Source organism: Musca domestica, unplaced genomic scaffold, assembly GCF_030504385.1.
Source record: "Musca domestica strain aabys unplaced genomic scaffold, Musca_domestica.polishedcontigs.V.1.1 20, whole genome shotgun sequence".
Taxonomy (NCBI): domain Eukaryota; kingdom Metazoa; phylum Arthropoda; class Insecta; order Diptera; family Muscidae; genus Musca; species Musca domestica.
Window position 1 is genome coordinate 9,208,638 of NW_026712250.1, and position 24,953 is coordinate 9,233,590.

Here is a 24,953-nt window from a genome sequence, read left to right on the forward strand (position 1 = left end):
GTCAAAATTTCGAATATCCACGAAGCTCGTAAAACGCGAAATTAACATTCGATTCCGTTCAGACTTGGCACATCTCAATATTCTCATCAACACAAGATCTGTTATGAAGATGGTAGAGATCGGACCATTCCTTCTAGTACCTCCCCCACAAAGGGTCAAAGTTTTGAATAACTAAAATGATCATAAAATCCGAAATAAACCTCCGGTTGTCTTCAAATTTCACACACCGCAATATTTTAACTAACACAAGATTTGCTACGAAGATGGAATATATCGGTCCATTCCTTCTGGTACCTCCCCCACAAAGGGTCAGAATTTGGAATATCTATGAAGCTCATAAAACACGAAATTAACATCCGATTCCATTCGGACTTGGTACATCTCAATATTTCCATCATCACAAGATCTGTTACAAAGATGGTAGAGATCGGACCATTCCTTCTGGTACCTCCCCCACAAAGGGTCTAAATTTTGAATAACCAAAACCATCATAAAATCCAAAATAAGCATCCGATTCTCTTCAAATTTCACACATACAAATATTTTTACTAACACAAGATTTGCTGTAAATATGGAAAGTATTGGCTTAGTCCTTCTGGTACCTCCCCCACAAAGGGTCAAAATTTCGAATATCCATGAAGCTCATAAAACGTGAAATTAACATTCGATTCCATTCAGACTTGGCACATCTCAATATTTTCATCAACACAAGATCTGTTATAAAGATGGCAGAGATCCGACCATTCCTTCTGGTACCTCCCCCACAAAGGGTCTAAATTTTGAATAACCAAAATGATCATAAAATCCGAAATAAGCATCCGATTCTCTTCAAATTTCGCACATCCCATTACTTTTACTAACACAAGATCTACTGTGAAAGTGGGATATATCGGCGAACTCCTTCTGGTATCTCCCACACAAAGGGTCAAAATTTCGAATATCCATGAAGGTCATAAAACGCGCAATTAATATCCGATTCCATTCAGACTTGGCACATCTCAATATTTCCATCATCACAAGATCTGTTACAAAGATGGTAGAGATCGGACCATTCCTTCTGGTACCTCCCACCCAAAGGGTCTAAAGTTTGAATAACCAAAACAATCATAAAATCCAAAATAAGCATCCGAATCTCTTAAAATTTCACAAATCCCATTATTTTTACTAAGACAAGATTTGTTGTAAATATGGAATGTATTGGCTCAGTCCTTCTGGTACCTCCCCCACAATGGGTCAAAATTTCGAATATCCATGAATCTCATAAAACGCGAAATTAACATCGGATTCCATTCAGACTTGGTACATTTCCATATTTCCATCAACACAAGACCTGTTATAAATATGGTAGAGATCGGACCATTCCTTCTGGTACCTCCCACACAAAGGGTCTAAATTTTGAATAACTAAAACGGTTATAAAATCCGAAATGAGCATCCGATTCTCTTCAAATTTTACACATGCCATTATTTTTATTAACCCAAGATTTGCTGTAAATGTGGAAAGTATTGGCTCAGTCCTTCTGGTACCTCCCCCACAAAGGGTCTAAATTTTGAAAAACTTAAATGATCATAAAATCCGAAATAAGCATCCGATTCTCTTCAAATTTCACACATGCCATTATTTTTATTAAACCAAGATTTGCTGCAAAGATGAAATTTATTGGCGCACTCCTTCTGCTACCTCCCCCACAAAGGCTCAAAATTCGAATATCCATGAAGCTCATAAAACGCGAAGTTAACATCCGATTACATTTAGACTTGGCACATCTCAATATTTCCATTAATACAAGATCTGTTATGAAGATTGTAGAGATCGGACCATTCCTTGTGGTACCTCCCACACAAAGGGTCAACATTTCGAATAATCAAAATGATCATAAAATCCGAAATAAGCATCCGATTCTCTTCAAATTTCCCACAAGATCTGCTGGTACGTCCTCCACAAAGGGTTCATAAAAATTTCCAATGCAACTTCGATGTAAATACGTTTCTTTAAAATAAAAGTTATGTGAGTTCCCCTAGTTTTGCTCTTCACTGTGAAAAGCATACATTTGCAATTCTCCGATCTCTGTTTCAAAAAAAAAAAAAAAAAAAAAAAAAAAAAAAAACACCTCCTCCACCCGCTCACATATAATAAAAACCGAAATTTCTTGATCACATGCATTTGTATTGAATGCTGAGGGAAATAATTTAAATACCCAGCCATAGAGAGTGGCAAAACTCAGTTAGCTTTGAGCAGTCGTTCGGAGTCCCCCCCCACACAAAGTGAAAGTGAGAGAAGAGAAGATCAAATTGAGAAGAAGATAATTTTTGAAAAGTGTGAGATAGGTTTTTTAAGTATTTTTTTTTTGTTTTTTTTTCTTTTTTTTTGGGGATAATTCACAATTGGGCGCCACTGTCCCATTTAAAGCTATTGAATAAATATTTTTCAAAAAAAAAAAAAAAAAAAAAATTAATAAAAAATAATAAAAATATTTTTTAATTCAAAATTTTTCCAAATCTTCTTTCAATTTTTTTAAATTCCATTGAAATAATTTTTTCGAAAAAAAAAGCAAAAAAACAAAGAAATTATGAATAAAAAACCCTTTTTTTGGGGATAATTAACACTTGGGCGCCACTGTTACTTTTAAAGCCACTGAATTAAAATTTCTCAAAAAAAAAAAATAAAAAAAAAAAATTTAATGCCAATTTTTTCCAAGTCTTTGTTCAATTTTTCTTTTTAATTTCCATCGAAATAATTTTTTCCCAAAAAAAAAAAAAAAAAAAAAATTAAAAAAATAAAAAAACCCTTATCAAGTTTTCAGCAATTAAAAGAAGCAATCTGACAGAACTTATTCCAATTTTTCTTTCACAGATTTTTAAAACAAAAAATGAGTGCCTGGGAAGATAATGAGGAAATTCAATTGTTTCGGGAATATTTACGGATTCCCAGTGTTCATCCAGATATTGATTATGGTTGGTATAAATTTGACTGAAAATTAAATTTTTTGCCGAATAAATTTCCAAAATTAATTTTTTTTAATTTTTTCTCCCAGAACCCTGCATAGAATTCCTGAAAAAGCAAGCCCAAGATTTGGCTCTGCCCATAGAAGTCTACTATCCGGCGGATAAAACCAAACCCGTTGTGGTAATAAGCTGGCAGGGTACCCAGCCCGAATTGCCCTCGGTGATATTGAATTCTCACATGGATGTTGTGCCCGTTTTCGAAGAGAAATGGACGCATCCTCCCTTTGGTGCCGAAATGGATGAGGAGGGAAGAATTTTCGCACGCGGCTCCCAGGACATGAAATGTGTGGGAATGCAATATTTGGCTGCCATTAGAGCTCTAAGGAAGAAGGGAGTGCAAATGAAACGTACCGTGCACATGACCTTCGTGGCGGGTAGGTATATCCGATATTTGTTTTTTTTTTTTTTTGGAATTTTGGATTTTTTTTGAAATGTCATCTTACTTTGCTGGTGATAAATTTTGTTGTCATTGTTTACTTTCTTATCTCCCTTGCAGTGGGAATTTTTGACTCCCTCAGATAAGTAGTTTTATGATCCTAAGATATGTACGGATGCATGTGACCCTGAGTGATAAGCTTATCCGATGTTTGTTCACTTGAAAAGCAAATATGAAAAGTGAGATGAAATTACACTTTAGATTTTATCTCAAAAAAAAAAAACAAAAGAAACTGGTAGCTCTCACGAAAAAGATAACCGAAAAAATATTTTCAAAAATTTATTTAAAAAATCCCAATTTAAAGGTCTGATAGTCCTTTTGAAAATTTATTTAAAAAATCCCCATTTAAAGGTCTGATAGTCCTTTTGAAAATTTATTTAAAAAATCCCCATTTAAAGGTCTGATAGTCCTTTTGAAAATTTACTTAAAAAATCCCCATTTAAAGGTCTGATAGTCCTTTTGAAAATTTATTTAAAAAATCCCCATTTAAAGGTCTGATAGTCCTTTTGAAAATTTATTGAAAAAATCCCCATTTAAAGGTCTGATAGTCCTTTTGAAAATTTATTGAAAAAATCCCCATTTAAAGGCCTTATGGTCCTTCAACAAATTTATTTAAAAAATCCACGTTTAAAGGCCTTATGGTCCTTCAACAAATTTATTTAAAAAATCCACGTTTAAAGGCCTTATGGTCCTTCAACAAATTTATTTAAAAAATCCACGTTTAAAGGCCTTATGGTCCTTCAACAAATTTATTTAAAAAATCCACGTTTAAAGGCCTTATGGTCCTTCAACAAATTTATTTAAAAAATCCAAGATTAGAGGTCTGATAGTCCTTTTCAAAATTTATTTAAAAAATCCACGTTTAAAGGCCTTTTGGTCCTTCAACAAATTTTTTTAATAATCCACTTTTAGGGGCCGGTAGTCCCTCAGAAAAGGTTTTGGAAAAATATTCTGAAAAAAATCCCCTTTGTTCTTCTTTCTAGATGAAGAAATCGGTGGCCATTTGGGCATGGAGGCATTTGTCAAAAGTCCCGATTTTAAAAAGCTCAATGTGGGCTTCTCCCTGGACGAGGGCATTGCTGCCACAGATGATATCTATTCCATATACTATGCTGAGAAAACTATATGGCGTAAGTAGGAAGCACCTCCCACTTCACAAGGACTCAAAATCCTTTGTTCCAGAAATCCAATTCCAAATATCCGGCCAGGCTGGCCATGGTTCATTGCTCCTAAAAAATACCGTTGGAGAGAAACTCAACTATATTTTGGGGAAAATGATGGCCCTAAGAGCGGAGGAATCCAAACGTCTGGAAAATGATCCTTCGCTGACGATAGGTGATGTTACGACCATTAATTTGACCACCATTAACGGTGGAGTCCAGAGTAATGTTGTGCCGCCATTTTTGAGTGTGGGCTTTGACATACGCCTGGCCATTACCGTGGATCATCAGGAATTTGAGAAACAGGTAAGGGAATCAGCTCTGGAATCTTTATTTTTTTCGTAAAATAAATCTGGGAGAAATAATAGCTGGCAAGAAAGAGGAGAGGTTCGTCTCTTCTCTGCCAAGAAAATCAAATTTTCTGCGATGAAACATATGTTTTTGGCAGGCTATTGAAAAATAATTTTTTTTTCGACAATTTTCCTCTTTTTTTAATATTTGAGATCTTTCTCTCCCTCATTTTTCGGAGATTTCTCTTAATTTTTGATTTGTTTCTTATTCTATTTTTTCTTTTTATTTCATTTTATCTTTACATCATTCTAACCTTTTATTATTTTTTCTTTTTATTTCATTTTATCTTTACCTCATTCTACCTTTTAGTTACGTCAATCGTGTGAAGAAGCCGGCATTTATTAGACATTTTTCTCTTTTGAATGTCTGAGATCTTTCTCTCTCATTATTCGGAGATCTCTCTCTCTCTCTCAATTTTTGAATTTTACCCATTTATCATTTTTTCTTTTTATTTCATTTCACTTTTACCTCATTCTCCTTCTTATCTATTCCGATGGTTTTTGAAAAAGCCCACGGCGGCATTAAACATTTTTTTTTCATTAATTTTTTGGAGATACCTTTCTCATTTTTTTAATTCCCAACCCATTTTTCTTTTTATTTCATTTTACCTATCCCTCATTTATTTCATTTCACTTTTTATTTAATTTCACTTTTTTCACATACTCCCTTTTGTCTAATCTAATGGTGTGAAGAAGCCGGTGGCGGCATTGAAATAACATTTTATTTTTTTTTATTTTGTTTGAGAGATCTTTCTCTCTTTCATTTTTATCACATATCTCTCTCATTTTTTTAATTCCCAAGTCATTTTACATTTTTTCTTTTTATTACATTTTACCTTTCTTTGATTCTCCCTTTTAGCTCCGCCAATGGTGCGAAGAAGACGGCGGCGGCATTCAATTGCATTTTGAACATAAGGAACCCAAAGTAGAGGCCACCAAAGTTGACGCCTCCAATATCTATTGGGTGGCCTTTGAAAAGTGTCTAGTCGAGGAGTTGTAAGTCACCAGCGCTCTTAAATGCATGGCTTACTTTAAAGTTTTCTCTTCTCTTTTTTGTTCTTTGTTTTGTAGGGGTCTAAAGATACGCAAACTAGTGTTGCCCGGTGGCACGGATAGTCGTCACATACGTTACGTTGGAATACCTGCAATCGGTTTCTCGCCCATGATTAATACACCAGTTTTGCTGCATGATCATGATGAGCATTTAAAGGCCGACACCTATTTGAGGGGTGTGGAGATCTATGAAAAACTCATACCGGCTTTGTTGAATGCATAAAGTGGACAAGGGAAAGAGATTTTAAAACAAAATTCAATTACAAAAAAAAAATAAATTAAATAAATAAAAAAATAAAATATTGTGTTCATTTGAGATTGATTTTCAAAATTAAACTCAGGAAAATATTAAAGATAAATTTAAGAAAAACCGTCCAATAAATTTTTTTTTTCTTAAACTGGGAAAATTTTCTTTCATTCATTGCCGCGCATTTAAGGTAAACCGCAAGAGAAATCTCTAATTATGGTATCCCATATTTTTTCTTTAATAAGACTAATAAATATAAAACATATTCACCAAAAACTGCAACTATTTGGAAAGAAAACTTCTCTGGCAATAATGGCGCCCAACGGGAAATGAGAAGTAAGGCATATCTATTTCTGATTAGTCGGATAAATGAAAATGATATGATATCTGGGAAACAACTTGTATAAAAACATTTACCGAACTGGGAGAACTCGAGGAGAAGAAAACTTTTATCGTCCAAAATATAAAATTTCCCATAAAATATTAAAAAGCTTTCAATTTAGGTTTTTTTTTCGCATACATGTCCCTGAGCTCATAATTTTGGAACTAGACAGCATATCTGTAGAAAATTAAATATTCCTGAGAGTAGAACATCTCAGCTTTACATTGGCGTAGACTTCATCAAAGTACCTAAATAAATACCAAAGATATCGCTAAAAATGTAAAATACCCCAAAAACTGCATATGTTACGTTTTTTGCCGTAACCGTTTTCTTGGGTTCATAACTTTGAAACTATTGAGTATATCTTTCAAAAGTGAAATATTTGTAAGAGTAGAATAACTCCGCTTTACATTGAAGCAGATTTCATCAATGTATCTAAATAAATGCCAAAGATATCGCCAAAAATGTACAATAACCCAAGAATTGCACGTGTTACGATTTTTTCGGTAACGTCTTTCATGGAACCATAACTTTGTAACTAGTTGGTATATATTTAAAACGTGAAATATTTATAAGAGTAGAATAACTCCGCTTTACACCGATGCAGATTTCATCAACATATCTAAATAAATGCCGAAGATATCGCCAAAAATGTACAATAACCCAAGAATTACAGATTTTACTATTTTTTTCGGTATCATCTTTCATGGGGTCATAACTTTGTAACTATTTGGTATATCTTTAAAAAGTGAAATATTTATAAGAGTAGAGTGCCTCCGCTTCACATTAATGCAGATTTCATCAACGTATCTAAATAAGTGCCAAAGATATCGCCAAAAATGTACAATAACCCAAGAATTGCAGTTGTTACGATTTTTCCGGTAACGCCTTTCATGGGGTCATAACTTTCTAACTAGTTGGTATATCTTTAAAAAGTAAAATATTTTTAAAAGTAAAACAGCTCAGCTTTGCAGTGATGCATATTTCATCAACGTATCTAAATAAATGCCAAAGATATCGCCAAAAATTTACAATAACCCAAGAATGGCAGCTGTTATGATTTTTTTCGGTAACGTCTTTCATGGGGTCATAACTTGTAACTAGTTTGTATATCTTTATAAATTGCAATATATCCGCTTTACATTGATGTAGATTTCATCAACGTATCTAAATAAATTCCCTAGTTATCGTCAAAAATGTACAATAACCCAAAAATTGCAGTTATTAGGATATTTTGCGTAAACATTCCCCTGAGCTCATAGCATCGAAACAGGTCGAAATTTTTTATAAAAAGTGACATATTTTTAAAAGTAGAATAACTCATCCTTGCAATAATGTAGATTTCATTAACGTATCTAAATAAATCCAAAAGATATTGCCAAAAATGTACGATGAGCGTAGGAATTGTGGTCGTTACGATTTTTTCCGTAACCGTTTTCTTGGGATCATAACTTTGGAAATAATAGGTAATTCTACAAAATCTAAATTAATCATGGGAGCTTAACATATTAGCTTTACATTTATGTAGATTATTTGTCAACGTATCTAAACAAATACCAAAGATATAGGTAACAATTTGAAATAACCTATAAATGGAAGTTGTTCATATTTTTTTGGGTAACTGTTTGCCGGTGGATCATAACTTGGAAACTAGTCAATATTTCTTTAAAAGCATAAAATAATTACGAAAGTAGAGAGTATTAGCTTTACACTGATGTAGATTCTACTAATTTATCTAACCAAATACAAAAGATATAGCCGAAAATATAAAATTACCCATATGTTGCATTTTTTAACAATTTTTGCGCATCTGTATTCCGGTGATCATAACTTCGAAACTAGTCGATTATTCCTAAAAATAAATATAGTTGTGAGAGTATAGAGCATCAGCTTTGCACTGATGCAGATTGTACCCATCTAGCTCAATAAATACCAAAGATATCGGCAAAATAACACAATTACCCAAAAATAACTTTAAAATATGTTTTTTCCGCAATGGTTTTCTTGGGGTCATAACTTTGTAATTGGTCGCTATATCTCCAAAAAATGTATTGATACTGAAAGAGTAAGCTCTTAGCTTTAGATTAATGTACATTTATTTTCTATAACCTATCAAAAAATTTGAGTTGTCGCCCAAATGACACAATTACCCAAAGTTACCATTTAAAGGTTATTTTGCGCAAACATTTTCCCTGACCCATAAATGAGGAACCACTTGGTGTATATTCGTAAAAATGTTAAGTTTTTGAAAGAAACACATCTCAGCTTTATATTGAAGCTACTTTGTCACCTATAACTTATCAAATACCAAAGTTATGGTCAAAAGTAGGCAAGTACCTAAAAAAGTATTATTTTTCAAAAGTGGCGCCCAACATACACCCTTATTATGGTTGGCGTTGTCGTAGGCGTTCAAGTGTCGTAGACGTAGTCGTAGGCGTTGTCGTAACTAGAAATGTTTGGTATTATCTACAATTTTCGACTACGTCTTTTTTGTAATAGATATGAAAAAACAGGGTGCTCTGGAACAATAAACATTTTTTGAATTTACGAGCTACCCGGTTAAAAAAAATAAAAGCGTCAGTTGAAATGGTTGAAGTAAAACGATTATTTGTTTAATTAAATATTGAAATATGTTAAGTCCTGGCAATTATTTAGCTGAGTATGAAGATGAGTATATTCAAAATGATTTAAACGTGAGGCGAAAAATAATGCGGGTTATTTGTGCGCACAGACATCCTGGATGACCACAACCTGCTTCTGTTGCATATTTCGGTGTAGTCTGTTTACACTTGGAGGAGTCAGTGTGCAGGGATTATGGTTTTCTTTGTCTTCACTAATTTCAAACCCTTCAAATAGTTCCTCCTCAGTCTCCAGTTCACCAAGTGTTGGACGCTGTTGAATTCAAATTGCTTGGTTCCCTGCACTTACAATTGTCTATAATTGTAACAAGCGTGATGCTGCTTCCTCCGTGTCGCTTAAAGTGAACTGCTTGAATGGCCCTCCACCTGTAGCACGACATTCTGCCTTATTATGAACTAGCTTCTTCCTCAATTTGTATTCGGCCCAGACTTTCATACAAGCCTCGCCTGTTCGAACCGGCGGTCCTAGGATATTGAGTTTTGCACCAACTTTGTTCCATTCTTCCTTGATGTTAATTTTTTTCAAGCCATTGCTGTAACCTCTAGCCAAGTTTTGATTCATTTGCAAGATCTGGATCATTTCGTCAAATTGTTTCTCCGTTGTGACTTTAAATCTAGAAAATCTTCTTAAATCTTCTTGTAATGTTGATGTATACTTTTTATTCAAATCCATTTTGTATATTATTCTGTTGTAATGTCAATTTGGAAAAACTTTTCTGTGTTGTCGGCAACAAAATCTCTAACGACTAATTTTGCGGTGTTTGTCGAATTAGAACGCGTCTTGTGGTACGAAAATTGTAACAGAATTTCATACAGAGTTGTAATTTCTCGCATACGACACACATAATACCAATTAGTCGTTACGACGCGTCTACTTGCTATTTTCGATACGACTACGCCAGCCGTAATAAGGGTGATAAATTGGATGATTTTCCTTCCTCTCTCTCTCCCAAAAAGGCAAGCACGGCTGGGTCATACCTACCCGAATTGATGTAGAAAATGAATGTTAATAAATAAAAAATAAATTCACTTTATTTGAACATTTAAACATTTGAACATTTGCTTTAATGAATAACATGATGAGAAAAAATTTTACTATTTTTCTTCTTCTTCTGCTTCGGCTTCTTTTTCTTTGTTTGCTTTTTGTTTCTCGATTTTGTTGTTGTTTTTTTTTAGTTTAGTTTCTTGTTGTAGCTTAATGTATAGAGTAGAGAGAAGAGAGTATGACTGGTTTTGGTTTTTTTGTTTAGGTTAAATTTTAATATTTTTTTATAGGTTATCTTCTTGGGTTTGCTTGCTTTGATTTTTGTGATATTCTCAGGTCCAGAAAATTTGAAAAAAATACATATGTATGTTTTTGTGGATGTTCTTCGTTCTCCTCCTAACGCTGCTGCAGCTGCTGCTGTGGGTTTCCAGTTATATGGGAGTTTTGTGCGTGAGTTTGAGGGGCCGCCGATGTTCACGACGATGATGACACCATCTTTTCGAATCTCTTGGTAGGCAGTGATGTGATGAGTTGTCCCCAGACCAGGGTGCCCAGACCAAAGAATATGCACCACAACCATTGATCGAGCGAGAGAGCTTTTGTGGAGAAGGCCATTTTGCCGTATTGAACGATTACGACCTATGAGAGAGAGCGAGAGAGAGAGAGGGGAAGAGAGTATTAAAATTCTATTAAATTTCTATGTTTGTGTTCCCTTCATCTCACCTGTGACACAACGGTGGCTATCCAAATGCTGTAGAAAATGGGATTTGTAAAGAATCCCTCGAGGACATTGCGCTGTCCATGGATTTTGCGAGCATTGATTTCATTGAATAATGTCATCATGACAAAGGTGTTGAAAATAATGGTGAAATGTTGAGTGGGACCGGCCGACAAAGGTTGGCCACGGCCCGATTCGATGTCCAAAATCCAGTCACCTATTGAAAAAAAAAAAAAAAAAAACAAAAAAAAAATATTAGAATCCATTTCTAACTCCCCAAAATAATTTTGACCTACCCACAAACAGCAGACCGAAAATAATCACCAACTGATAGAAGGCCTGGCCCAAAATATTCTTCAACATGGTGGCCGAAATCAGGGGTTTCGTACGGCCATAGGGTTTGCGCAGCAATAAATCGGGTGTGGGCATTTCGGTGGCCAAGGCCAGGGAGGCCAGCGTGTCCATAATCAAGTTGACCCATAACATTTGAACGGCCTAAGGCGGGAAAAAAACGAAAAGTTTTTTTGGTTTCTTGATATTTAACAAAAGATTTTCGAACTTACCTTCAATGGTGAATCTTGCACAGCACAGGCACCAATGAATGCCACAATCACCGCCACCACATTTACGGTCAGCTGGAATTGCAAAAATTTCGATATCGAATCGTAGACATTACGACCCCACATAACAGCCTTGACAATACTGCTAAAGTTATCATCGGTCAAGATGATGTCGGAAGCCTCTTTAGCAACATCGGTACCGGCAATACCCATGGCGAAACCAACATCGGCCTTTTTCAAAGCCGGACCATCGTTGGTACCGTCACCTGTGACGGCAACAACTTCACGATTGTCACTGACGGTACTGTCAATGATACCTAAGAGATAGAAAAAATGAAAATAGAGAGAGAAGGAGAGGGAAAACATTAGAAGTTTAAAATGAAATAAAAAGAAAAAAATAAAAAAACTGAGGTGATCCTTTTCCCCAAAGGAAGCCCATCTTCAAGAGCTGGGGAGAATTTTTCTGTCACAATAATATACGGAATATGCTCAACAGCTGAGAAGAGGGATATAACAAAAAAATATCCTCAGCGTCTAAAGAGGATATTTTCTGAGACGGTTTTTCCCAACGGAAAATAATCCTCGGCAGCTAAATAGAATTTTTCTTGACGACCAAATAATTTTCAGCAACCGGTGATTTTTTTCTCAAGTAAAAATATCCTCGGGACATAGGGAGATTTTTTTCATAAAGGAAAAATACTCATCAGCTGTGGAAAAAATTCTGACGTTAGCAAAAATTCGTCCCAGATAGGAAAAAATTCTTTCTTTGGTCTTGACGACCAAATAATTCTCAGCAATTGATGAAAAGCGAAAAATATCCTCAGCAGATTTTTTTCTAAAGGAAAAGTACTCATAAGCTGTTGAAAAAATTCTGACGTTAGAAAAAATTCGTCCCAGATAGGAATAAAATCATTTCCGAAATAAAAAATCTATTCTCTGACAGGACGTGATAGTCTTCCAGAGATGACAGGAAGGAAGGAGGAAACCATCTGCGAAACCAATCAATTTTTGATCTCAATAAATCTTCGACAACCGCCCAAAGGAAACCACCATAGATGGTCTGAAAGATGTCTCTATGGACGACCAGAAGAGAATCTTTGTAGACCATTGGAGAGGAGAATTAGTGTATTCAAATATAATCAGGATAAAATAGACCCAAGTGAAGAAAAAAAAAATAAAATACTAAATTCGTCCTAGATAGGAAAAAATTCTTTCCGAAAGAAAAAATATAACAATCAATTTTTGTTCTCAATAAATCTCCGACAACCGCCCAAAGGAAACCACCATAGATGGTCTGAAAGAAGTCTCCATAGACTACCAGAAGGGGATCTTTGTAGAACATTGGAGAGGAGTATTAGTTAATTTATAGATGATCAGGATGGAGTAGACCCAAGTGAAAAAAAATCCTCATTAGCAGTTGAAAAAATTCTGACGTTAGAAAAAACTCGTCCCAGATAGGGAAAAATCCTGTCCGAAAGAAAAAAATTATTCTCTGAGAGGACGACCGAGTGATGGTCTTCCAGAGATGACAGGAAACGAGTCTCATAAATCATCTGCGAAACCAATTAATTTTTGATCTCAATAAATCTTCGACAACCGCCCATAAGGAAACCACCATAGATGCTCTGAAAGAAGTCTCCATGGACGACCAAAAGGCAATCTTTGTAGACCATTGGAGAGGAGTATTAGTGCATTTATAGATGATCAGGATGAAGTAGACCCAAGTGAAAAAAAAAATACTTATCAGCTGTTGGAAAAAATCTGACGTTAGAAAAAATTCGTCCCAGATAGGAAAAAAATCCTTTCCGAAAGAAAAAATCTTTTCTCTGAGGGGACGACCCAGTGATAGTCTTCCAGAAGTGACAGGAAACGAGTCCCATAAGTCATCTGCGAAACCAATCAATTTTTGATCTCAATAAATCTTCGACAACCGACCATAAGGAAACCACCATAGATGGTCTGAAAGAAGTCCCCAGGACGATCAGAAGGGAATCTTTGTAGACCATTGGAGAGAAGTATTAGTGCATTTATAGATAATCAGGATAAAATAGACCCAAGTGAAAAAAAAATACTCATCAGCTTTTGGAAAAAATCTGACGTTAGAAAAAATTCGTCCCAATTAGAAAAAAATTCTTTCCGAAAGAAAAAATCTATTCTCTGAGAGGACGACCTTCCATAGATGACAGAAAACGAGTCCCCCAAAACATCTGCGAAACCAATCAATTTTGGATCTCAATAAATCTTCAACAACCGACCATAAGGAAACCATCATAGATGGTCTGAAAGAAGTCTCCATGGATGACCAGAAGGGAATCTCTGTAGACCATTGGAGAGGAGTATTACTGTATTTATAGATGATCAGGATGAAGTAGACCCAAGTGAAAAAAATACTCATCAGCAGTTGAAAAAAATCTGACGTTAGAAAAAAATTGTCCAGATTGGAAAAAAATTCTTTCCGAAAGAAAAAATCTATTCTCTGAGAGGAAGGCCGAGTGATAGTCTTCCACAGGTGACAGAAAACGAGTCCCATAAATCATCTGCGAACCAATCAATTTTTGTTCTCAATAAATCTTTGACAACCGACCATAAGGAAACCACCATAAATGGTCTGAAAGAAGTCTCCAGGAAGACCAGAAGGGGATCTTTGTAGAACATTGGAAAGGAGTATTAACTGGGCTTTTTGACAGGGGGTATTCATAGATGATCAGGATGAAATAGACCCATAGAAAGAAGATCGGTGGGCCATAGCCCTAGTAATTAGTTGGGGACAACAGGAAACGAGTCCCATAAACTATCTGCGAATCCAATCAATTTTTGATCTCAATAAATATTTGCCGAATTTTTGCCTGAAGGAAGCCACTATGTATAGCCAGATAGAAGTCTCCATGGAGGACAGAAAACGTGTCCCCCAAACCATATGCGAAACCAAACAATTTTTGAGCTCAATAAATCTTTGCCTGAAGGATGTCACCAGGTATGGCCAGATTGAAGAGGACCAAAAGGGAATATTTATGGACCATTAAAAAGAAGTATTTATGGGCTTTTTGACAGGGGGTATTCGAGGTTTTGACCTATTTCAATTATTAATCGAGAAAAGTTTATAGCGAAAGATTGCTCATTTTTGGATAATTTTTTTGGGTATATTTTTTGTTGATGCATGAAAGTCACACCAAATTTCATTTTAGACAAAAAGTATCAACTGATGAAATATTCTACACAAAATTTCACTATAAGTCACCAGAGAAAAGAGATCCATATTTCCATTGTATATCGTGAAAATATTCGCATGAAAGTTGGGCAAATATTTCCCCATTTATTTCATAAAATTTTCCTCGACCTTTTTTCCTCTTTTGAGTTGATGCATGAAAGTAACATAAAATTTCGTTTAAGGCAGAAAGTGTCAAAGGAAGAAATATTCTATGCAAAATTTCAGTATAAGTCACCTCAGAAGAGAAATCCCTATTTCCATCTCATATCAGGAAAGTATACTCATCAATGTTGCCGAAAAACGCGAAAATATTTCCTTATTTTTTTTATCAATTTCTCCTCGACCTTTTTCGAGTTGATGCACGAATGTAATATAAAATGTTGTTTTAGACAAAAAGTGTCAAAGGAAGAAATATTCTCCACAAAATTTTACTATAAGTCACCAAAGAAAATAGATCCATATTTCCATTGTATATCCTGAAAATATTCGCATCAATGTTGCGCAAATATTTCCTCATTTACTTGAACAATTTTTCCTCGACCTTTTTTTCCAATTTTGAGTTGATGCATGAAAGTCACATAAAATTTCGTTTAAGGCAGAAAATATCAAAGGAAGAAATATTCCTCATCAAATTTTACTATAAGTCACTGAAGAAGAGAAATCCCTATTTCAATCGCATATCAAGAAAATATACGCATCAATGTTGCCGAAAAAACGTGAAAAAAATTTCATCAATTTCTCCTAGACCTTTTTCGAGTTGATGTATGAAAGTCACATAAAATTTCGTTTTAAGCAGAAAAAGTCAAAGAAAAAAATATTCTACACAAAATTTCACTATAAGTCACCGGAGAAGAGAAATCCCTATTTCCATCACATATCAAGAAAATATACGCATTAATGTTGTCGAAAAAACGTGAAAAAATTTCCTCATTTCATCAATTTCTCCTAGACCTTTTTCGAGTTGATGCATGAATGTAATACAAAATTTTATCTTAGACAGAAAGTGTCAAAGGATGAAACATTCTACACAAAATTTCACTATAAATCTCAGAATAAACCATATATGTAGGTATGATGGTTTTTAAGAAAATTTCATTCGAAATTTGTGAAAATTCTGTCAAAGACAAATCGAGGGGAAAATATTATCAAGACCCTAAAAATTGTGGAAGGGGGGAAACATGGGAGGGGAGGAAGGGGAAATAATTTTGAGAACCCATACCCACCTTTAACCAAATTATATTTATCCGTTGGGGAAGAACGAGCCAGGACACGCAACTTGGGCCAGACTTTGTCGATCAAATGTTGTTGAATCTGAAAAAAAAAATTAAAAATCGATTATTCTCTCCTTCCTCTCTCTCTGCCTTTCTCACAACAAAAATTCCCACTCACATTGCCATTATTATCACGAATACGACGATTGAATTCTTTGCCCTCCAGAATTAGGAAATCATCTTCGGGTTTCAAAATACCACATTTCGTGGCAATGGAACGAGCCGTATTGATGTTATCACCGGTAACCATGCGCACAGTAATACCGGCGCGCTGACATTTACGGATGGCTTCGGGCACTTCCGGACGGACAGGATCTTCAATGCCGACAACACAGAGACAGGTCAGGTTTGACATAATATTAGCCTCATCATCCCAGTTGGGTTCACGATCAATCGACACCTCGTTCATGGCTGCCTTGCCGGGCACAAAGTCACGATAGGCAATGCAGATGGTGCGGAGGCCATCACAGGCCATGGGTTCGATGACCTCGCGGATCAGACGTTCCTGCATGTCGGGTGTGAAACGTTCCAAGACACCATTGTGGCCGAAAATGTAGGTACATCTACAGGGCGAGAGGGGAGAGAGAATGATTGATTAGCATTTGGAATAAGAGCGCCGAGCCTCCCCCAACTTACTTAGTGAGCATAATTTCGGAAGCACCTTTACTGAAGAGACGATAACCACCATTGCTTCTAGGAATCACAGTACCCATGCTCTTGCGCACCGAATTGAATGTATAGACCCGGGTGAATTTATCTTCGGTGATTTCATCACGTATGGACTGGTATTTGACACCCAAACCCTGGACAAAACCCAGCAGGGCACATTCCGTTTTGTTACCCACCTGGGTGGGCAGGTCTTCGGGAGTGGGACCAGGCTAAAAAAGGATATCATTAATTAAGGTCCTTAAATTTGAAAGATATTTTGTAGCTTACCATAATATTGGACGTATAGGCGGAATTAACCGAAATACCCTGGGTAATCAAATTGGCCACATTCTGTGGTATGTCGTTGTATTTCGGCAGGACTTTGCATAACTTCTCGCAAATATACGATTGGACGACTGTCATGCGATTTGTTGTTAATGTACCAGTCTTATCGGAACAGATGGCAGTGGCATTACCCATTGTCTCGCAGGCATCCAAGTGGCGTACCAAATTGTTATCTTTCATCATTTTCTGGAAAAGCGAAACAAACAACAAAAGATTAATGAGGGGAAGCAGGAGATGAAGAAAAATAATAAAAATTCGCCCAAGGCGAATATTCGCCCCAGGCGAATATTTTTTCATAGGAAAAAAATTTTCGCCCCAAGGCGATTATTTTTCTATAGGAAAAATATTTTCGCCCCGAGGCGAATATTTTTCCATAGGAAAAAAATTTTCGCCCCAAGGCGAATATTTTTCTATAGGAAAAAAATTTTCGCCTCGAGGCGAGTATTTTTCTATAGGAAAAAAATTTTCGCCTCGAGGCGAGTATTTTTCTATAAGAAAAAAATTTTCGCCTCGAGGCGAGTATTTTTCTATAAGAAAAAAATTTTCGTCTCGAGGCGAGTATTTTTCTATAGGAAAAAATTTTTCGTCTCGAGGCGAGTATTTTTCTATAGGAAAAAAATTTTCGCCCCGAGGCGAATATTTTTTTATAGGAAAAAAATTTTCGCCCCGAGGCGAATGTTTTTCTATAGGAAAAAATTTTTCGCCCCAAAGCGAATATTTTTCTTTAGGAAAATAATTTTCGCCCCAAAGCGAATATTTTTCTTTAGGAAAATAATTTTCGCCCCAAGGCGAATATATTTCTATAGGAAAAATAGTTTCGCCCCGAGGCGAATATGTTTCTATAGGAAAAATAGTTTCGCCCCGAGGCGAATATTTTTCTATAGGAAAAATAGTTTCGCCCCGAGGCGAATATTTTTCTATAGGAAAAATAGTTTCGCCCCGAGGCGAATATTTTTCTATAGGAAAAATAGTTTCGCCCCGAGGCGAATATTTTTCTATAGAAAAAATATTTTCGCGCCAGGCGAATATTTTTCAATAGAAAAAAATTTTCGCCCCGAGGCAAATATTTTTCTATAAGAAAAAAATTTTCGCCCCAAGGCGAATATTTTTCTATAGAACAAAAAAATTTCGCCCCAAAGCGAATATTTTTCTATAGAAAAAAAATTTTCTCCCCAAGGCGAATATTTTTCTATGGAAAAAAATTTTCTCCCCAAGGCGAATGTTTTTCTTTAAAAAAAAATTTCGCCCCAAGGCGAATATTTTTCTATAAAAAAAATTTTCGCCCCGAGGCGAATTTTTTTCTATAGGAAAAAATTTTTCGCCTCGAGGCGAATATTTTTCTATATTCGCCCCAAGCGAATATTTTTCTATGAAAAAAAATTTTCGCCCTGAGGTGAATATTTTTCTATAGGAAAAAATTTTCACCCCGAGGCGAATATTTTTCCATAGGAAAAAAAGAGTATCCCCGCCTTACCTTCACAGAATAGGCCAACGACAGGGTTACAGCCAATGGCAGACCCTCAGGTACAGCTACCACCAAAACGGTGACACCAATAATCAAATGCTTGACAAAGTGATTGGCATAGGTGTTCTTCCATTGCTTCTCCTCGATGACGAATGTCTGGACACAGAATTGGATGACCAAAATGATGACCGTCAGCACGGCAATGGTGGAGCCGGCATAACCGATTTGAATGGCCAGCTTGGTGAGTTTCGATTGCAAGACGGATTTTTCCTTTTTGCCCTCGGATTCGGGGGCCGAACCGGTGGTACTCTGGACATGATTGCCTTCCGTTTCAGACTTGAGACCATCTGAAATGTGAGGAATACTTTTGTTGGGTGGTGGGACTTGTTTCTCCACATCGTCTTCTTCTTCTTCAATAACTAAAAAAGTTTGTGTGTGTGTTTTTTTTTTCAGGGGGGTTGCAGGGTGGAACCGGGGTCGAGAATTTGTAAATAAAATGAAATTAAATGAAAAAATAAAAAAAATGAAAATAAAAAAAAAAAAATAGAAAAAAAAATATGTAAAGCTTAAATCTGAACACGAAGGACCCAGGATCTGGACACAAGATCCCTTGGTTTAGTAGTTTCGACACATTGGGGGTTAGATATTTAGGGTTAAAATTTAGGGAGAAAGAGGGGACTTTACAATGAGTTTTGTTTTTCGTCAGGCAAGCGTGTTCAAATAAAATATGTGGCCAATGTCCAGGATCACTACTGTCACCATCCAATACCTAAGGTATTGTTGGCCCACCTAGGCATAAGTGTTAAGAAAAAACTACAAGGTTCTTTGGACTCACAACCAGGCCTTTAGGGACGACTTCCATTTCGGCCGAATTTCTAACGAAAGTAACGATGGCTGATGGTGCGGCATTCCTTATTGAAAGGGTAGGGGAGGAAAAAATATTTTTTTTTCAAAAATTTATTTATATTCAATTTTACAGAGTTGCCATATTGCTAAATCAACCAGATGGGAGATGTTGTGAATTAGGGGAATAAATGTGTAAGAATTGCCATATTTTAAAAAATTATTTATGTCAGATTTTTCTCGAGATCCCCGACATTTTAATTAACGAAAAAATATTATTTAATAATTTAAAAAAATTATTTAAAAAAAAATGAAATAAAAGTATAACAGTTGAAAAAAAAATAATTTAAAAACATCCACTCTTTGTATAACAATTGGAAAAAAAAATCCACTCCTCGTATAACAGTAAAAAACTATATTTTGAAAAATTCACGCAGTGTATAACAGTTGGAAAAATAATTTAAAAATTCTTCGCCAAGTATAACAGTTGAAAAAAATAATTTTAAAAATCCACTCCTTGTATAAAAGTTAGAAAAAAATTGTAAAAAAAATATTTTAAAAAATTACCGCTGTACATGACAGTTGAAAAAAAATATTTTTAAAAATCCTGATTATGTATAACAGTTGAAAAAAAATAATCTTAAAAAATCCACTTCTTGTATAAAAGTTGGAAAAAATATTTTTAAAAATCCCCGGTAAGTATAACTTTTAGAAGAAATATTTTAAAACGTCCCCGGTAAGTATGACTTTAAGAAGAAATATTTTAAAACGTCCCCGCTAGGTATAACAGTTGGAAAAATATGTTTTAAGAAATCCTGCCTATTTATAAAAGTTAGATAAAATATTTTTAAAAATCCACGTTTGGTATAACAGTTAGTAAAAAATATTTTTAAAAATCCACGACTTGTATAACAATTCAAAAAATAATTTTTAAAACATTAAAATATCTAAAAAAACACGGCTTTTTGAAATATCCTCCTTTAGAGAAAATATTTTTAAAATATCCCAGCTCTGTATAACAGCTAGAAAAAATATTTTTAAAAAATCCTCGTTATGTATAACATTTAGAAAAAATATTTTTTTAAAGGCACAGTAAACAGTTGAAAAAATATGTTTACAAATTCACGACGTGTATAACAGTTGAAAAAAATATTTTTAAAAATTTTGCGCCATGTATAACAGCTAGAAAAAATATTTTTAAAAACTCAGGACATGTATAACAGTTTGAAAAAGTATTTTAAAAAATCCCTGATATGTATAGCAGTTGGAAAAAATACTTTTACAAATTTTACTTTTTTTTTTAAATTAACGCCGTGTTTAACAGTTGAAAAAAATATTTTTTAAAAAAATCCTGGCTATTTATAACAGTTGAAAAAATAGTTTAAAAAAATCATGGCTATTTATAACAGTTGGAAAAATATTTTTAAAAATTCACGCTGTGTATAACAGTTTAACAGTATAACTCACTCACTACGCATAGCTGTTGGAAAAAATAATTTAAAAAAATTCCCGCTAAGTATAACAGTTGAAAAAAATATTTTAAAAAGTCCACGCCGTGTATCACAGTTAAAAAATATTTTAAAAAATCCCAGCTTGACATAAAATTTGGAAAAATTATTAAAAAATATTTTTAAAAGTTCACGTATGACAGTTGGAAAAAATATTTTTAAAAATCCCCACTATGTATAACAGTTAAAAAATTTTAAAAATTCTCGCTGAGTATAACAATTGGAAAAATGTTTTTTTTTTAAATCCCCGCTATGTATAAAAGTTGGAAAAATAATTTTAAAAATTTACGGCGTGTATAACAGTTGGAAAAAATATTTTAAAAAGTCCAAGGCGTGTATAACAGTTATATTTTAAAAAAGCCACGTTTGTTATAACAGTTGGAAAAATGTTTTTTGAAAATCCCCGCTCTGTATAACAGTTCGAAAAAAATCATCGCTTGTATAGCACTTTGAGAAAATATTTTTAAAAAGTCCACGCCTATTGCAACTGTCCGAGAAAATATTTTTGTAAAATCATCGCCTTGCAGTTCGAAAAATATTTTTTAAATATCTAAATATCACAATATCTTAGCCCTGTATAACAGTTAGAGAAAAACATTTTTGAAATATACTCGCCTTGTATACCAGTTAGGGAAAATATTTTTAAAATATACTCGCTTTGTGTAACAGTTAGAGAAAACATTTTTAAAATATTTTCGCCTTGTATAACAGTTAGAGAAAATATTTTTAAAATATTCTCGCCTTGTATAACAGTTAAAGAAAATGTTTTTTTTTTCAAAATCCACGCCTGTTTAAAATATCTTCGTCTTGTATACAGTTAGAGAAAACATTTTTAAAACATCCTCGTCTTGTATAACAGTTAAAGAAAATATTTTTTTTTAAAATCCACGCCTATTTAATAGATCTTCGTCTTGTATAACAGTTAAAGAAAATATTTTTAAAATATTCTCGCCTTGTATAACAGTTAAAGAAAATATTTATTTTTAAAATCCACGCCTGTTTAAAATATTTTTGCCTTGTATAACAGTTAGACAAAATATTTTTAAAATATTCTCGCATTGTATAACAGTTAAAGAAATTTTTTTTTTTAATCCACGACTGTTTAAAATATCTTCGCCTTGTATAACAGTTAGAGAAAATATTTTTAAAATATTCTCGCCTTGTATAACAGTTAGAGAAAATATCTTTTAAAAGATCCCCGCCTTGTATAACAGTTAGAGAAAATATTTTTAAAATGTCTTCGCAATGTATAACAGTTACAGAAAATATTTTTTAAAATATTCTGCCCTTGTATAACAGTTTAACATTTCTACGAAAATATATTTAAAGAAATCGACGACTGTTATAATGTTCGCAAATATTTTTAAAAAAATTCTTGCCTAGTATAACAGTTTTATGTTCATAGTGGGGATTTTTGTTTAAATGGTCCCTAATTTGATATTTCCAACTTTTCCTCTCTTAAGGTCCTCTCCCGAACACACGAAAAGAAATCAAATGCCTCTTAGGTTGGTTAGGGGCACGGTTGCCACTCAAAATTTTTTTTCGGGACCAAAATTCATCAAAAAAAGGACCAATTTGTTTGCAATTTTTTTCGCATATCCTCAATGCTTACAATATTATTTAACAAAACATTTATTTAACACAAAAAGTAAAAATGAAGTGTAAAGATTTCTAAACATTAACAAAAAGTGCTTCAATTCAATTTGCACATAAATACATAAAACAAATTAACATAAAATTTATACAGATATATTGATGTAAATGTATATAATAAAATATAATAAAAATAATATAATATGATGGTGATTCTATTCTAAGCCCAGCCTATGTGTTTTACTGACCAAACATAATGAGGCTCCGATTTTTGCGCACAAAGTTCTTTGGACAGCATTATATTATTGATTGAACTGAACTCTAATTTATTCCTTAATTTGGTTTTGATAAGAGAAAGTTCAAAAAATTTACGTTCTGCTGCCGCCGAACTATGTGGAAGGCTCATTAAATCATATACAAAATCAGTCAATTCTTGAAAACATTTCTCATCCATACCGTTTTTAAATAAACTAACTTTTTCCCAAAATACGCAAACGTCCATATCAGGTTTAAGATTACTGTTTAAAAGTCTTAAGAGTTTCCATTGTGTTAAAATAATATTTATATCACATTTAATTAAATGAGAAAAATTGCTTACTAAAGGCATTATTGAAGTTTCTGTGTCTGATAGAACTTTGTTGGGAGTAATTATGCATAAATTTTTTAAATCAGTTCTTCCAAAGTCAAACCGTTTCTGAATTTGTTTCAAAAATTCAACGTAAAAGTTTAAAATATTTGTTTTAATTGTGATTCGTTGCGAATCCGTAAATTTATCGCTTTCAAGAAAGTTTTCTGCGCTACTTCCTATAAAAATATTTTTAGCTTGCAGATATTTCGTTTTGTCATGTATATTAAAATTTTCTATACAATTAATATTTTTTACAAAGTCGTTATGCATAAAATTACTCAAAAGTAGTTTAAAATGTACTTCAATTTGGGAGTACAAAAAGGGTAAGCGAACTTTTTCAGATTGAAACTCTTTATTCAGGGTATTAATTATTTTCAATACGTAGGCCAAAAACAACATGTAAACTTTTAGTTCCGGATCACCAATTGAATTCGCTAATTCAAATGCACTAATGCCACTTACTTCAAGACACGAGGATAAAAAATATAGTCGAAGCGCTTCCCACTGTTCATTAATCCGTGCAATCACACTTTCCAGAGCGAGCCAACGAGTAAAAGAAATTCCAAGTATTTTATGAGGTTTTACGCCACAATAATCCTGAAATTCCTTGAACTCGTTGATTCGCTTTGGGCTGTGCGAGAAAAATTTGTATATATCTCTACACAGCTTTTCAATTTTTGCTGGTAGCTGTTTGCTGGCGTAGCTCGAACACAAATGTAGCGAGTGGCAAGTGCATTTGATGTAAAATATATTAGTATCATTTTTTAATTTTGTTTTCAGCCCATTTAATTCGCCGGCCATCGTATTGGCTCCGTCAGTTGCTAGCCCTATCAAATTACTTAAAGGTACACTGTGCTTTTCAAAAAATTACTTTATCGTTTGGTATATTGACTCAGAATCGCTTTTGGTAAGTTCAACTAGTGATAAAAATCTGTCACGAATGGTATTCGATAACTTATCAAAATACCTTACCACCAGAACCAGACACTTTGTTGTTGATACGTCCGTGGTTTCGTCCACAATCAAAGAGAATTTACACGTTCTGAGATCCGATACTATTCTCTTCATTGCTTCGTTCCCTAAAATCTCTGCTAGCTGGGTCGATTTGGTTCTGCCGCAGCGTAATGACTGCGCTATTTTTGAGTCCGGACAACACACGGCTAGCAAATTTGGCAAATAATCCATAAGGATAAATGGAAGATTATGTGCCATTATGAACATCACTAAACTGAATTCTGCGTTTCGGATTTGCTTTTCTAAAGTATCATTTTGTTCTTTAAGAAAAGAATCTAACTTCACTTGGCCCTTTTTCTTGATCACATTTTGAACATGGCTTGTTTGCTCTGTACTTGTCCATGGTAAATTATTGTCTAGTTTTACTTTTACACAAACAATTACATTATAAAATATTTGTTACACTGAAGTTAATTTGTCAATTTCTGATTTGTAAACAAAAGAAACAATTGACCAGTGTTGTCAATTTAGCTTTTTCCCGCTAGATTTAGCTTTGTTTTTTGACTGACAGGTAATATTGCCACTTGATTTACTATTGTGGGTTGGTAAAATTTGATTATATTTTCAAGTGTTGTCAACGAATCAAATCTTTCGCTTTATGTGAACCGTGTTGATTTTCGTAAATAAATTTTTAAAGGCGTGATGAAACACTCAAAATTTCTTTGTATCATAATTGTAAACATTTTCATAAAAGGGACCAAATCAGAAAAAAGTGGACCAGTGGACCAAACGTAAAAAAAAGGACCATTTTTGGTCCAATTGGACCAAAGTGGCAACCGTGGTTAGGGGTTTTCTCTTCCTCTCTTTCGCTTTCTCCCAGTGTTAGTTAAGTTAAATAAATATTTTTTTTTTAACAAAAACGTGAGAGTAAAAAATTAGTAAAAAAGAGATTAGT

At 34.1% G+C, this 24,953-nt stretch overlaps 3 protein-coding genes across 6 annotated transcripts in view; 1 reads left to right on the plus strand and 2 right to left on the minus strand.

The window, feature by feature from the left end:
* The first annotated feature begins 2,807 nt into the window (after positions 1–2,807).
* Positions 2,808–6,275, plus strand: LOC101900051 (aminoacylase-1). Its single transcript, XM_059122243.1, has 6 exons — positions 2,808–2,954; positions 3,035–3,379; positions 4,425–4,571; positions 4,624–4,907; positions 5,811–5,947; positions 6,023–6,275. Exons 1-6 carry the CDS (start codon positions 2,870–2,872, stop codon positions 6,225–6,227), a joined length of 1,203 nt encoding a protein of 400 aa, XP_058978226.1. The 5' UTR covers positions 2,808–2,869; the 3' UTR covers positions 6,228–6,275.
* A 3,292-nt stretch (positions 6,276–9,567) lies between these two features.
* LOC131802354 (uncharacterized) lies at positions 9,568–9,945 on the minus strand. The gene has a single exon (XM_059122534.1). It carries the CDS (start codon positions 9,943–9,945, stop codon positions 9,568–9,570), a length of 378 nt encoding a protein of 125 aa, XP_058978517.1.
* Positions 9,946–10,286: 341 nt separating this feature from the next.
* The window catches only part of LOC101899765 (plasma membrane calcium-transporting ATPase 1), a 55,314-nt gene continuing 40,647 nt past the window's right edge, over positions 10,287–24,953 (minus strand). For 2 of the 4 annotated variants that reach the window (XM_059122405.1, XM_059122406.1), the window contains exons 6-14: positions 18,482–18,891; positions 16,951–17,193; positions 16,651–16,892; positions 16,133–16,577; positions 15,967–16,054; positions 11,539–11,852; positions 11,272–11,470; positions 10,981–11,192; positions 10,287–10,896 (exon numbers count right to left, since the gene is read on the minus strand). In XM_059122405.1, coding sequence (XP_058978388.1) covers positions 10,732–10,896; positions 10,981–11,192; positions 11,272–11,470; positions 11,539–11,852; positions 15,967–16,054; positions 16,133–16,577; positions 16,651–16,892; positions 16,951–17,193; positions 18,482–18,891 — 2,318 coding nt within the window. In that variant the 3' untranslated portion in view covers positions 10,287–10,731. The remainder of the gene's footprint in view (positions 10,897–10,980; positions 11,193–11,271; positions 11,471–11,538; positions 11,853–15,966; positions 16,055–16,132; positions 16,578–16,650; positions 16,893–16,950; positions 17,194–18,481; positions 18,892–24,953) is intronic. The other 2 variants (XM_059122407.1, XM_059122408.1) reach the window with 2 other exon arrangements.